Source organism: Exophiala spinifera, assembly GCF_000836115.1.
Source record: "Exophiala spinifera strain CBS 89968 unplaced genomic scaffold supercont1.6, whole genome shotgun sequence".
NCBI classification, from domain to species: Eukaryota; Fungi; Ascomycota; class Eurotiomycetes; order Chaetothyriales; family Herpotrichiellaceae; genus Exophiala; species Exophiala spinifera.
The window spans coordinates 1073363-1086617 of NW_015622518.1; the positions used below are offsets into that span (position 1 = coordinate 1073363).

General features: G+C 53.0%; 6 protein-coding genes across 6 annotated transcripts; 4 read left to right on the plus strand and 2 right to left on the minus strand.

Annotated features, from left to right (window-relative positions):
• Positions 1-226: 226 nt before the first annotated feature.
• On the plus strand, positions 227-748 carry PV08_08303 (uncharacterized protein; the record flags this gene model as incomplete). Its single annotated transcript, XM_016382629.1, has 1 exon — positions 227-748. One exon carries the CDS (start codon positions 227-229, stop codon positions 746-748), a length of 522 nt encoding a protein of 173 aa, XP_016233332.1.
• Positions 749-1172: 424 nt separating this feature from the next.
• PV08_08304 (uncharacterized protein) lies at positions 1173-3465 on the plus strand (the record flags this gene model as incomplete). The annotated part of the gene is made up of 2 exons (XM_016382630.1): positions 1173-1263; positions 1313-3465. 2 exons carry the CDS (start codon positions 1173-1175, stop codon positions 3463-3465), a joined length of 2244 nt encoding a protein of 747 aa, XP_016233333.1.
• A 595-nt stretch (positions 3466-4060) lies between these two features.
• On the minus strand, positions 4061-5216 carry PV08_08305 (uncharacterized protein; the record flags this gene model as incomplete). The annotated part of the gene is made up of 2 exons (XM_016382631.1): positions 4061-4797; positions 4940-5216. The coding sequence occupies 2 exons, from the start codon at positions 5214-5216 to the stop codon at positions 4061-4063; spliced, it is 1014 nt and encodes a 337-aa protein (XP_016233334.1).
• A 1288-nt stretch (positions 5217-6504) lies between these two features.
• On the plus strand, positions 6505-8410 carry PV08_08306 (uncharacterized protein; the record flags this gene model as incomplete). Its single annotated transcript, XM_016382632.1, has 2 exons — positions 6505-7668; positions 7835-8410. The coding sequence occupies 2 exons, from the start codon at positions 6505-6507 to the stop codon at positions 8408-8410; spliced, it is 1740 nt and encodes a 579-aa protein (XP_016233335.1).
• Positions 8411-9082: 672 nt separating this feature from the next.
• Positions 9083-10708, plus strand: PV08_08307 (uncharacterized protein; the record flags this gene model as incomplete). The annotated part of the gene is made up of 1 exon (XM_016382633.1): positions 9083-10708. The coding sequence occupies one exon, from the start codon at positions 9083-9085 to the stop codon at positions 10706-10708; it is 1626 nt and encodes a 541-aa protein (XP_016233336.1).
• A 188-nt stretch (positions 10709-10896) lies between these two features.
• PV08_08308 (uncharacterized protein) lies at positions 10897-12912 on the minus strand (the record flags this gene model as incomplete). The annotated part of the gene is made up of 5 exons (XM_016382634.1): positions 10897-12025; positions 12368-12447; positions 12513-12638; positions 12699-12778; positions 12840-12912. The coding sequence occupies 5 exons, from the start codon at positions 12910-12912 to the stop codon at positions 10897-10899; spliced, it is 1488 nt and encodes a 495-aa protein (XP_016233337.1).
• Positions 12913-13255: the final 343 nt, after the last annotated feature.

The window sequence follows — 13255 nt, forward strand, 5'->3', positions numbered from 1 at the left end:
GTAGGGCGCCGAAGTATATCAAGCAGGTATGTTGGTAGAAGTTCCGATATCGTAAATAACGTTATTGAAATCTTTAGATGTCGTTAGTAAATTTTTGGCTATGGATAAATAACGTTATGCCGCGTGTGAAACAAATAGAGCGAATATATCTTGTGTTCAGGAGACCAACCATCGATGCTTCTGCATAGCTCATCCTCCCCAGTTACAGTACCACGTCTCTACCAACATGGCTTTCCCGGCTGTCAAGGCTCAAGCTGTCACCCGCGCGATAGCAGGGACTGCCATAATCATTGCACCTTCACATGTTGCAACGCTTCTCGGGATCGATCTTCTTCCTGGAACGCTTCTCCTCGCAAGAATATATGGCGCTCGGGAGCTGGTCCTGGGCACCATCCTTTGGCCTCATCGATATCCTATGAAAGTCCGCAGCGCGAAAAACCGACTGCGTACAGATGCTTCTACGCCAACTGTGCCAGACGGCTTTTCCGCTATCGAACCCAGTCAGCCAAACATCCAGTCGTGGTCGACTTTAACGGCTCTTCGATCGATGATTCTGACAGATTGTCTCGACATTTTGTTCTGCATCTATGGATACTTGGGCAATCAGGCGACGGCGTGGACATGCCTTTCTGTTGGTGCAGTTGGGATTGCCGGCATTGGGTTGTCAGTTCTTGGTCTGAGAGAAGTAGCCGCATACCATATGGTGAAGACCGGCAGCGCAGAGGAAACAGATTCACTTGTCTCATAGAAAGACGTTGTCTCGTCTTGTCACTGTCGGAGTCACAGCAGTTGGCTTATCATGCATATCGTCCATATGGTCCATGTATTTGCTTGAGCCAAATAGTTGCATCATTGTTAACTACATGTACGGAGTACATAATGTACTTATTAGTGCTGCCAAGCCCGCGCAAGGCTGGTCACTGGTCTGGCTCCTCGTCGGCCAACATGCGCCGAGTCTGTGAAGCATTTCAAGCACGAGTTCTCCGTAACCTCGACATTGTATTTGCGGCCGGGGAGGGATTTACTGCAGGTGTCCTTGTCTGTAGAGTATTTCGCTTCGTTCTGAGCCTTCTCCCCGCCTTTCGTTTGCTTTTTGGCCCGACTTAGCACAGAGCACACCTGCGCAACTTTTCTTGCGACCAAGCCATCTCGACTGGCCGCACTCATCCAATATGGCGCAAGCTCAACCTGTGCTGAGCAATAAAGACAATGCGTTGTTCAGACAGCTCGTCCGTCACTTTGAAAACAAGCAATACAAGAAAGGTAGAGCCGCTGCCACCCCTGGTTGGGAAACGCTGACATCCTCCGCCAGGCCTAAAAGCTGCCGAGCAGATCCTCCGAAAAGCTCCCAACCATGCTGATACGCAAGCGATGAAGGCGCTGATACTGGGTTCTCAAGGGCACATTGAGGAAGCTTTTGCCCTCGCCAAAATCGCCCTGAACAACAACATGAAGTCCCACGTATGCTGGCATGTCTACGGTCTGTTGTACCGGCAAGAGAAGAACTTTGACGAAGCCATCAAAGCATACAAGTTCGCCTTGAGACTAGACCCTGACTCGGCACCCATACAAAGAGATTTAGCTCATCTTCAGATACAGATGCGGGATTTTGAAGGGTATATTCAGAGCCGGAAAAACATGCTTCAACAAAAGCCAGGTTTTAGGCAAAACTGGACCGCTCTAGCAATCGCGCATCATCTCGCCGGAAACTACGAAGACGCCGAAAATGTCCTCACTACCTACGAAGAAACCTTGAAAACAAAGCCCACCCGGGCCGACTTGGAACACTGGGAGGCTGTACTATACAAGAATTACATCATTGCAGAGTCTGGGGAGGTGGAAAAGGCGCTTGATCACTTGGAGGCTGTTGGAAAGAAAAGTCCCGATGTGCTGGGAGTGATGGAAATGCGAGCGAATTACCTGGGCCGTTTAGGGCGAAAGAGCGAAGCCGAGGCAGCCTACGCTGCTTTATTGGACCGAAACCCAGACGACTCAAATTACTACGATGGCTGGATAGAAGCCAAAGGGCTGAAAGATGGTTCTGCTTCTGACATCAAGAAGGCCTACGACGAACTAGCAACGAAATACCCCCGAGCAGATCTCCCTCTCCGAAGACCACTGGATGTTCTCTCTGGCGACGATTTCAGACAGGCGGCAGACTCATACTTGCAGAGAATGCTGAAGAGAGGGATACCATCAACTTTCGCCAACATTAAGCACTTGTACACTGACACTTCGAAACGAGACATCGTTGAAGAATTGGTCGAAGGTTATGCTGCAGGGAAGGTAGACGCGCAAACCAATGGTGCCACAAACGGTGACAGTAAAGACCAGTCACGATTTCAATCTTCGGTACTATACTTCCTGGCGCAACATTATAATTACAAGCTCAGTCGGAATCTGGACAAGGCTCTTGATTATGCGGACAAATGCATCGAGCTGGACCCAAAATCAGTTGATTTCCATTCCGTCAAAGCCCGAAGCTACAAGCACAAGGGCGATCTCGCCAAAGCAGCCGAAATCATGGACCAAGCACGAGCGCTGGACGAGAAGGATCGAGCCATCAACACAAAGTCGGCTAAATACTATCTACGGGCAGACCAGAATGACAAAGCACTGGAAATCGCCAGTAAATTCACCCAGAACAGGACTGGCGGACCGTTAGGCGACCTCATCGACATGCAAGCTGTGTGGTATTTGACGGAAGATGGCAAGTCCTATCTACGGCAACGAAAACTCGGCCTCGCTCTCAAACGATTCCATCAGATTCTCGCGATATTCGATGTCTGGCAAGATGACCAGTTTGATTTTCACAACTTCTCGCTCAGGAAGGGAATGATCCGGGCGTACGTGGACATGTTGCGCTGGGAAGACCAACTGCGCGAGCATCCGTTCTACTCAAACATGGCCATCAGCGCAGTCAAAGCATATCTCCTGCTGTTCGACAATCCGGACCTCGTTCACGGTCCCATCATGGATGTTAACGGCACTGGCAAGAGCGAAATGAGTGCCGCGGATCGTAAGAAGGCACTTAAGAAGGCCAAGCGTGAACAGGAGAAGATGGAAAAGGCCGAGGCGGAGAAGAAGGCTGCCCTGAAGGCGTCCAAGCCGTTACCGAAGAGTGAGGAGCCTGATCCCAAGAAGGAGGATGTGGACCCCTTTGGGAAGACGCTGCTCGAGACCAAGGAGCCCCTGAAGGACGCGATGAAGTTCCTCGCTCCCTTGCTCGAATACTCTCCGCAACTTGTTGAGGCCCAGTGTGTGGGCTTCGAGGTGTACCTGAGGCGGAAGAAGTACCTCCTCGCAACGAAGTGTCTGTTAAGCATCAACAAGCTCAAACCTGGCTCGGACCAAGTCTCCGAGTATAAGGCTCAGCTGAAGAAGGTGCTGTCCGAGAAGCCAGAAGGACTGTCTGGCAAGGTGGCTGAAATCATCCAGTCCGAGGCTGGTGAGCTTTTGAAGTGATCACGAGCAAATGAGTCCTCTACGCTGGATTCACAACCTGCCACGCACACCGGCCCAAACTTCAGAGACGGCGAGAGTGGTGTCTATTTAGTCGATGGCCAAGTGGATATGGATCGTCTACCTACCATCGGTCGATAGCTCGACAGCTCCGAAAAGAAAAGCAAGCAATGCGATATTTCAGGTTCGGATCATCACATCCTGCACGTTGTTTGAGAGGTATCTATCTATCTGCGGGCATTCTTACAGCGAGGTGAAAAGCAGCTATGTGTGCTTGTGTGAGATCTCAAGACAGCTTCCTTTTTATTTATGTCCACCTATACGGAGTAGGTAGCTAGCTCATCAGGGGCCAGTGGACATGTCAGTCAGTCAGCGCCCATGATTGTTGGTCTTTTCTTTTCTCAACAACAGTAGCAAGAACGGCCGTTGCACATGACAATAAAAGTTTATAGAGGTAGCAGCATATTCAGTACTTGGATTCTATCCATATGTCGAGGCATATCATATCACTCGCCACTTGGACCTTGGACGCTCCAGGAGCCACTCTGAAGTATGTAGGTATCTGAGGAGAGTCCGAGACTAACCATCACGCTGCCTTCTACGGCTCCGAGTAGAGGTATTCGTACAGAAAGTATAACAGGATGTTCAGAAACGCCATGACCAGCCAGAACGATATGGTCCAGATGATGGAGCGCGGAACGTCTCTGAAGGCCGACAGGCCTGCCGACGGCGATGCTGACGTGGGAGTCGCTGGCCCGGCCGACGATGCCTGTCGCGAGGGTTGCGTCCTGCTGTACGGAACGGTGGACGGGGTGAAGTCGACCCCGTCTGAAGTGGCGGACACAGGGAAGGTGGTCGTGACGGACGGGAAGTAGCCAGCGTTCGTGTACCAGAGGCCGTACTCGGTCGTGTCGCACCGGTAGGACAGGCCGATTTGCGACGTCTTGTACACATAGCTGGCGGTGGCGCCCGTGCTTACCGTCTCGATGTACGTCGACGGCGCGTAGACCGAGGCGCAGAACGGGAAGTTGGTGTTTGTGCACAGAAGGGCGCCGCCGGTCGTGCAGGAGTCGGACCCCGTGCAGCTCGCGGTGTCGTTGTAGTTGTAGCACGTCGTGATCTGCGAGCCGCACGACACGCCGTATGTCGACGTCAACGGCGTGAGGTCACTGTCTGTAGAGATGGTTGTCGACGTGCCGCCGACGTCCCGGCCTGTGGAGACCAAGGTGTAGACCCACTGCGTCGTCGTCGTGCTCGCGGCGGTGCTCGAGCAGCATTGCAGAAATCGGCCATCTGTGAAGCAAAAGAGCCCTTCGTCACAGTATAGCGGAGCGTCTGGGACAACTCAAGGTTAGCATGGCTACTGAATCTGCGACACGAGGCTATTTATTGGGTCTGTGGAGGAGAATCGAGAAGCAAGCATCGAGAAGATGATGAGATTCGCCCCTTCTTCTGATCGTGTGGACGGAGGACTTACGGACGTCTTGTGTTACGTAGCCGCACAACGACCCGAGTGATGACAGCCCTTGATAGTCGCCAGGGACGGTGCTGACTTGCACGTTGGAATCTTGTCGTCGTCGCAACTCTTGCGGTGGTGGTGTGATTTGTGCTGTGAACGAGTCGGATTGATATGTGGGTGAGCCAGGTAATGGAGCGGCGCCTTGGGATTGGAACCCTGTGTATCCGTAGTCACCGCCGACCCAGAACGCGAATAGGTCGTCGAAGTGTGCGTGACTGGGCTCAGCTGCCGCCATGCAGGCGAGCAGGAAGTTCTTCCACGAAATCGCCATCTCAAGTGGTGTGTCTGTTCTGTGCAAGGCTTCACTAGGGGCCTCACGTATTTGATGTCGGCGAGCCTCGGGTTGATGCGGTGATCAGGGCCTGGCTGTGGCTCCTTTGAGCCAGTGGCTATAGGAGAGAAGCGTACAACTTGTGACGATCAGGCCTGGTGAGTCCCGGACTGCCCAGCGAACCCCCCTGATATCGATCAGACCTCAACCGAGGCGTACGAAGAGCGTGTATGAAATACAGAATATACACTAGACAGAGCGGTTGTGCACAGAGATACTCGATACCTACTTACCAAGCTCCCCGTCAGGATTACCTTACTTTGTCCTTGGTGGCAGAAGGGGGCCTAACAATGACGGGCCTGAGCGGTTAGACGACTTACTTGCACTCCGTAGGCAAGGTGGGTTGGGCCATGCCGTGGCTAATCATGGATTCGTGTTTCGCGTGAAACATACAGACTCCCACCTTCGTAACAAATAGAGAACGCCAAAAGACAGTACTCCGTAGGCACCGAATAATCAGATGATGTCCAGTCACTTTTGGTACGGCGAGGTGCAGCTTGTGAATGGGGATTGCTGGCCTCCACTGCGACCCACCTATCGATCTGCATTTCTCCTTTCGGGTACGGATATTCTCCTACAATTCGCCATTGTCCACTGCGTCTAGCATCACTGTGCTACCGCATTTCCAGACTATTGTCGCTGAAGGTTCGAATGGCCGTGTCCAAGCGAAATAACACATCTGATGGTATTGTGTCGAAATGTCTGGGGCCAAAACACGAGATGTTTCAGGCCGCCCACCCCTAGCTCTAGCCGCAGCCAGCAGATCAGATTTAGTACTGGGTGGGTTTTTTGCAGCTAGTTGATGAACACTGCTCGGTTAGATATTGAGGGAGGCCTCATCTCGTTGCCCATGGTGGCCTTTTTGAATTCGTTTCCTGGCAACTGCGAATCCGACACTCTTTGGCCAAACCCACTATGAGGTAAGAGCTAAGTGCTACCGGTTGAACACAACGGTTATGTCGTCTTGACGCTCCAGCCTGAGGGGTTTCTGAAGGTACTTCTGTCAGGAGGACATTGACCTTATGTGGACGCCCTGGAAACAACTCACAGCCACCCTCGTTTAAGATCAAGCAACTCGGATTTGGGCTGGTAAAAGCCTCAACGAAAGTCGACCGTTGGCACTTTCTTTGTCTCGATCGATTGATATACTCAATCGCTGTAATCCATTGTTCTCTCGCGACATCAACCGCATATGGCTCTCAAGGGGGTGACACGCACTTTCTACTCGGCCGTTGGCTCCACGCAGACATTGTGGCAACCAAGTTCTTCCTACTATCCGTTAAGTGGATTTGGCGCTTTGCTACTCTCATCAGCCGGAGTAATCGTCTCAGCAATCATTTTGCTGGTATCGAACGGGGACGACATCAACAGCTGGAGATTCCAACCTACCGTCTATCTCTCCATAGCGTCTACCGTAACCAATATCACTGTGGTGTACGCCTTGTTCGAGGGACTTACTATTACATGGTGGCACCAGGCGTTGAAGGATGGCACAACCATCGGCGACCTCCATCGCATCTGGGCGTTCGGCAACAGCATCCTGGCAGCAGTCTTCTCCGGACGTAACATCAACATGGTGGCAATAGCAAGCATGTTCGTTGCCCTATGCCCCATCAACGGCCCTCTTCTCCAGCGTGCCTCAACATTGGGCAATGCGACAATCCCAAGTCAACAGCCACTCAACATCCCCGTGAAGCAACTCGTACCTAGAGGATACACAGGTATCATTAGCGGGCGGGGCGATCAGGTCAGCATGTTGACGAGCAATTTTTCAACCACCGCGAGGGCATACTATGCGAGATCCCCAATCACTTACGACACTGACTGCAAAGGCAGCTGTAGGACGAAGGTGCTAGGGGCAGGATTTCATGTTAGTTGCTCGTCATCCGAGTATCCGTATAATGTGTCTGGTAACTTGGCCAGCAGCCCGACAATATTTGGCGCTTGGGTTGATTTTGATGTAAGCGACAACCCGGTTTCATTCAACCTGAATGTTCAGACAAAACCCGAGGCTGGCTGTACTGGAAATCTGGCTGTGACCAACTGTACCCTCACTGCCGGAACGGTGGATTATCCGATAGCGATAGATGGGGACGCTGGTACGGTCAGCCTGGAACCCGGTACTACAATCTGGGACGACACGGTGGTGGGAGATCTGGATGCCCTGAGCGCCGAAACGCATCAAACTGCTGTCAGCACGTATGGAGGGATCTTCCTCGCCCTTTCCAACCAATACTCCACAGACTTACAACTTCATTTTGGAGGGGCGATTGGGTGGGAGTTTTATGGCGCACAGAGCGAGTCATCCGTCGCCTACGCTCGTGGTGTAGGAGATTATCCAAGCTGCGATGTACATGTAAGTCTTCCAGTTCTCCTTAAAGCCATGAACATGCTCGTGGGGTCGTTCCACTGCCTATATTTGCGAGGAGTTACATCCCTATGTTCCATCATCTATGGTACTCTTTTTGCGCATGTACCCCGAGCTGCCTGAACAGGTTACTAATCTCAGTCTTGTGCTATAGTTCACAGATCCTCTTCCCGATTTCCTACAAGGAAGTCGTGAGCTGATGTTCCGAACGGCAATCGCCGCAGCGAACAGCAGCGACATGCAATCTGTCGTCGCCGATGCGTCCGGATTTCACACAGTGTACCAAACCAGCTATCTATTCCTAGCCCTAGCAACTCTAGCATCCGCCCTGGCAATCCTTTCAGTGCTGCTAACCTTCAACGGCTTTTGGAGAATAGGGAGAAAGGTATCGCTGAGTCCAATTGAAACGGGGAAGGCATTCAATGCATCGATGTTGAGAGAGGGTGATTCCAGCGCGCCAGCAAAAATACTGCTAGCACAAGTTGGCGGGAAGGCCGTCAAGTACGGCCTCGTCAAAGACCCTGAAGGGATTGAGTCTGTGCCTGCAGCGACTAAAGGTCACCATGAAAACTCTCACGGGAATACAAGTTCGAACAACGTCCTGACGACCTCTTCCAGCTTTCGTGATATGCCTAGTAGCGATATAGAGCTGACAAACATTGGTGGTTATCATACGAATACTGTTGCGCATCTGGAGCTCGCCGACCCCAAGCGTGTTGTCCCATTGTAGGAGGGAGGCCCACGCGCTTCAATTGACGTCGAGCGTGAAATCGATTGAGACAACGACAGATGGGCCGTTCTTATGTTCAAAAATCAAATGCAACGAATACATATAAAGTTACCTAATAAGATCATTCGAACAGCAGTGCCAAAGGGTCCTTCTGAAGACTAAGTAGTTGGTCTCCTGCCGCTTTACTCGAAGCCCTCCCTCCGTTCGCAGTCCTCTGCTAGGAACGAGAGTATCGAAAACTGCCTTACTTAGGTATGGTCGAATTCATCCACGGTCGATGCCCAAGCGGAACTCTTTTAGTCTCGAGTGACTCCTGTGGGCAGATGTTAGATAGCGGATTCTGTGGCTCGATCGGTGCTTCAGCGCGTTTCTCACACCCTCACATAAACCCAATGACGCATTGCTGTACTGTGAGACAGGTCAAATAATAGTGAAGGTCAAGAAGTTTAGACAGACGATCATCAATTCTTCTTGTTTTATCAGACAAGGCTCGCGGATTTAGGATTATCCGAAGATGCGCCGGAGGTTGTCGGGCCTCTTGCTCCCTCTGGGTCACACAACGCTAACCACGGACATTTTGTCCCTGATGTCGGCCCTTTCTTGATGCCAGATCATGATCGGGACAGGAGCGAAGCAAGCGGCTGGGAAGGAGAGGCCGCGGAGCTATCAGACATGACGCCGGGCCACGATGATACGGAAATGAATGCGCCTCTCATCGACCGGCGCGACGGCACAGACGACGTACCGCATGTGTCTGCGGCGACGATAGAGCACTCCGGCAATGCCTTCATATGGGCACTGACGGTCGCTGCTTGTGTGTCTGGGTTGTTATTTGGATACGACACAGGAGTGATCTCGAGCACGCTCGTCTCGATCGGTACCGACCTCTCGTCGCGGCCCCTCACGAATCTCGACAAAGGTGTCATCACCTCGTGTACCAGCTTCTTCGCCCTCGTTGCTAGCCCAGTCGCTGGATTGCTCGCAGACAAAATTGGAAGGAAAAACATTATTTTAGTTGCAGACGCGCTCTTCACTCTCGGGGCCCTGTGGCAGGCATTCACGACTTCAGTCTGGGGCATGATTTTGGGCCGTTCGATCGTGGGTCTGGCAATAGGCGGAGCGAGTCTGATTGTGCCTCTGTATATTTCTGAGCTGTCGCCGAGTCACTTGCGAGGCAGGCTGGTGACTACAACCCTGTTGTTCATCACTGGGGGCCAAGTCATCGCATACCTGGTCGGTTGGGCTTTCTCGACCACGCCCGGAGGCTGGCGCTGGATGGTCGGATTGGGCTCAGCACCCGCTGTTGCCCAAATGGCCATGCTGTTGTTCATGCCTGAGACTCCACGGTTCCTGGCGAAGGCGCAAAAGGAGGGAGCGGCGCGCGCAGTGCTCACCGAGGTGTACCGCGGGATGACATCGGATGAGGACCAGCTCGTCGACGACATCATCCTGGCCATCAAGAAGGAGATGATCGAAGAGGAGGAGGCACACCTTCAGATCAAGAGCGGCAGTACCGACTCCAGATCATGCGTGCCGCCGACGTTACACTCCCTCCTCCTGCATCCGCCTCACGCGAGAGCACTCACCATAACGTGCACGCTACAAGGACTACAGCAGCTCTGCGGATTCAACAGTCTCATGTACTTTTCCGCCACCATCTTTCAGCGGCTCGGGTTCTCGTCCCCGACACTGACGTCGCTGAGCGTCGCGGGGACGAATTTTGTCTTCACAATCGCCGCGTTCAATCTGATCGACAGGATCGGGAGGCGGCGGATTCTGCTGACTACGATTCCTGTCATGATCCTGTCCCTCTTACTCTGCGCCGGCGCCTTCTCCTTTTTATCCTCCTCGGGGGTGGGACAGGACGAAGTCAAGCCCGCCTCTGAGACGAGTCCCAAGGACGGTGGACCCTTGCCGGCGATCGGCATCCTGGTCGCCATGCTTCTTTACGTGTCGACTTACGCCATGGGCCTTGGCCCGATTCCGTGGCAGCAATCGGAGCTCTTCCCGCTAAGTGTGCGCTCGTTGGGATCGAGCCTGGCAACCGCGACTAACTGGGGATGCAATACCGTCGTGGGCTTGACCTTCTTGCCAATGATGGACCTTCTCACTCCGCAGTGGACCTTTGTAACTTATGCTCTCATATGCGCGTTGGGATATATCGCTATTTGGCACATATACCCTGAGACTATGGGCCTGAGTCTAGAACAAGTTGGAGATCTGCTTAAACACGGCTGGGGCGTCCAGGAAAGCACGGCTCGGTTGAGAGCTCAAAGGTCAAGAGAAAGCCCAGGATAGACTCGACCTCAAGGGGATAGACAGGCAGAGTAAATGAGAGTAACGTCTTTTTGATATGTCAGTACACTAAGGGTTCCGTGGTCGTTAATATAACGTAGTGAAGCAAACACCGTCACAGCGGCATGGTATCTGAAAAGTAAGACGCAGTGTATCAGCTCATGTGCCTCCTATTTCGGTTCACAGCCGGTTCAATTGTCACCGGTAGAAGGCTCACGTTCCTCTTGAGTGGTCTTCATTTCAGCGTCTTCGTCGAGTGCTCTCTTCCTGGCCATGCGTCGTTGGTGCTTTGCCTCTCTTCGCTCCTTCTCTTTCAGTTCCCTCTCAGCGACCACGATTTCATGGAACTTGCCGCTCAACTCTGTGTTCCTCCTCATTTGTTCCGCGAGCCGCTTTTCCAGGTGCGCATCCGCGTCGCGGATACTCTGCACCCACTTCCCCTCTTCAGCCTCCTCGACGCCCTTCTTCACGCCGTGCCGAGTCTGCACGATGTCGTCCCACTCGTCCTCGCACTCGGCCAGGTGCCTCTGGTCCTCCAACTGCTTGTGCTGGTTGAACGTTTTGATCCCCCATTTGATCTTGTTCTTGACGACACGGTTGATCAGCACCGGTTGCGGGCCGGGATACTTGAGCACCGGGATCCCCTGGGTGACGATCAGGTTGGGGACCTTGCGCACGCCCGACTTGATCGAGGACAGGGGCGCCGGGTGGTGGAAGATCCGCGGGTCGGAAGGGTCGTGGGCGTAGTTGGCTGGGTTCTTCACCTTTTTCAAGTGTTCCAGTCGACGGCGGTGGTGCGGAGGAGGTGGTCTCCAGAGGGAAGCAAACTTGGCTCGTCGGGTCGCCGTGTCCTGGGCCTGGATGCTCATGGACTCGAGCGTCTGCGTGAAGCGGGCGAGAGACTGCGAAGAGCCTGCATTGCAGGATCGGAGAAGGTCCAAAAAGCAATAACCGGCTGTGATGCCGTTGGCCACTTGTGGAGGGGAGAGGATGTCGCGGTCTTTATCGAAGCGGTATCTCACGATTGATCGCAGTGTGCCTTTGGTCCCATGGGCTGCCTTCTGGCCCAAGGCTGTAGACAGCCTTCCGCACTCTCTAAGGAGTGCCCTGTACAATGACAAGCATCCTAAACGATGCACTCCTGACCGTTTCGGTGCAAATTGACGCGGCATCCGCACATTTCTGGTCTGTTGGCATGAAACGCCGTCGAAGAGTGAAACGCCGTCGTTCGCAATACTTTCTACGCCCCGGTCAGTAGGAACGGGGAACTTAGCCGAAGCCCTACGAAATAGATCACGTGCTTCCCACTGGCCAGAGCCTCTACGAGGTGTTAGCAACGAGTATACACACAAGAGGAGGAAGAAGAAATGGACGGTAGAAAGGAAAGAATTTCATGGTCTGTTTCAGGCCTGTATGCAGTGCCGAGTATTCCATGTCTTCGTTTGCGAACTACCATCAAGAATCGAGCGCCGGACCATGCATTCGTGAAGCATCACTCAATCATCGCTTGTCTGCAAAAGCAAAACTCCGCAATCATGCCGCAAAATCATTCTCTAGAAAGTGCTTCCCTCGGGTGGCTGTGGGAGCTTTTTGTGCTGTGGAAGAGCCATATATCTGGAGGCGTACTCAGCTGTAGTCTGACCTCATCTGCACGCGACGTACCTTCTTAATTCGATGAGGATAGTTTCCATCGTATAGTCTCGCTTCCAGTTCGCCAGACATGGTAGCTTTGAGGGATCGACCTGGTTTTGAGTCCCTGGAGTTAGTCGTGGTGACACTCTCATCTCGTCTCTTTCCTTGCCCGCACCTTTCCGGTCTTCTGGTCCACGCAGGGTAAGTTTACCCTCGAGACGAATTGGATCGTGGGAGGCACATCTGGGTACTGCTCTCCACAATGGATGTTGACACTGTAGATTCGATTCTCATGGGCACTCTTCACAGTCCCTCGTCAGTTTCGAGCACGAGGAGAAGTAGAGGCATTGATGTTGCGTACGTGAGGAGGTCCGAGGATTGTGCCATTCCAGTTTGACATCATCAGATCGTCGCCGTCGGCAAGACCGTACGAGCATGCCTCTATCATCCCAGTCAGTGCTCGGTGTCGTCCTCGGCTGCGGGCGGCTGAGCGAGGACTCACCTGCGCCGAGGCCTTTCTCGCCCTTCTCCAGTTCTTCTAGCAGTCGGAAGTTGCGTGGTACTTTGGCGCCCATTGCGTAAGATCGTGTCAGTCAATGCTGTAAGAAAGAATGGCCGGCCGAAGCACAAGAGTCGGCTAATGTTGGAACGGTGGACGGGGTATAGAATAGCGATGTTGGAGAAGGAACTGGACAGTGGAGGGGCAGTAACTGCGTGACAATATGAGGAAGTGGGCAAAGCCGCAGCCTCGCGAGTCGTGGCTGACTACCTGAGTTAGACGGCAGCCTTGGCAAGCCAGTGCCTCGTCAGGACACTATTGTCCTTTACAAGCTGGAACTCTTCGCCCACGCACTCCCAGGCACCGCGATCCTTACCTTTCCTCACTCATACGCTCACTGACCAATGTCTCATACCATC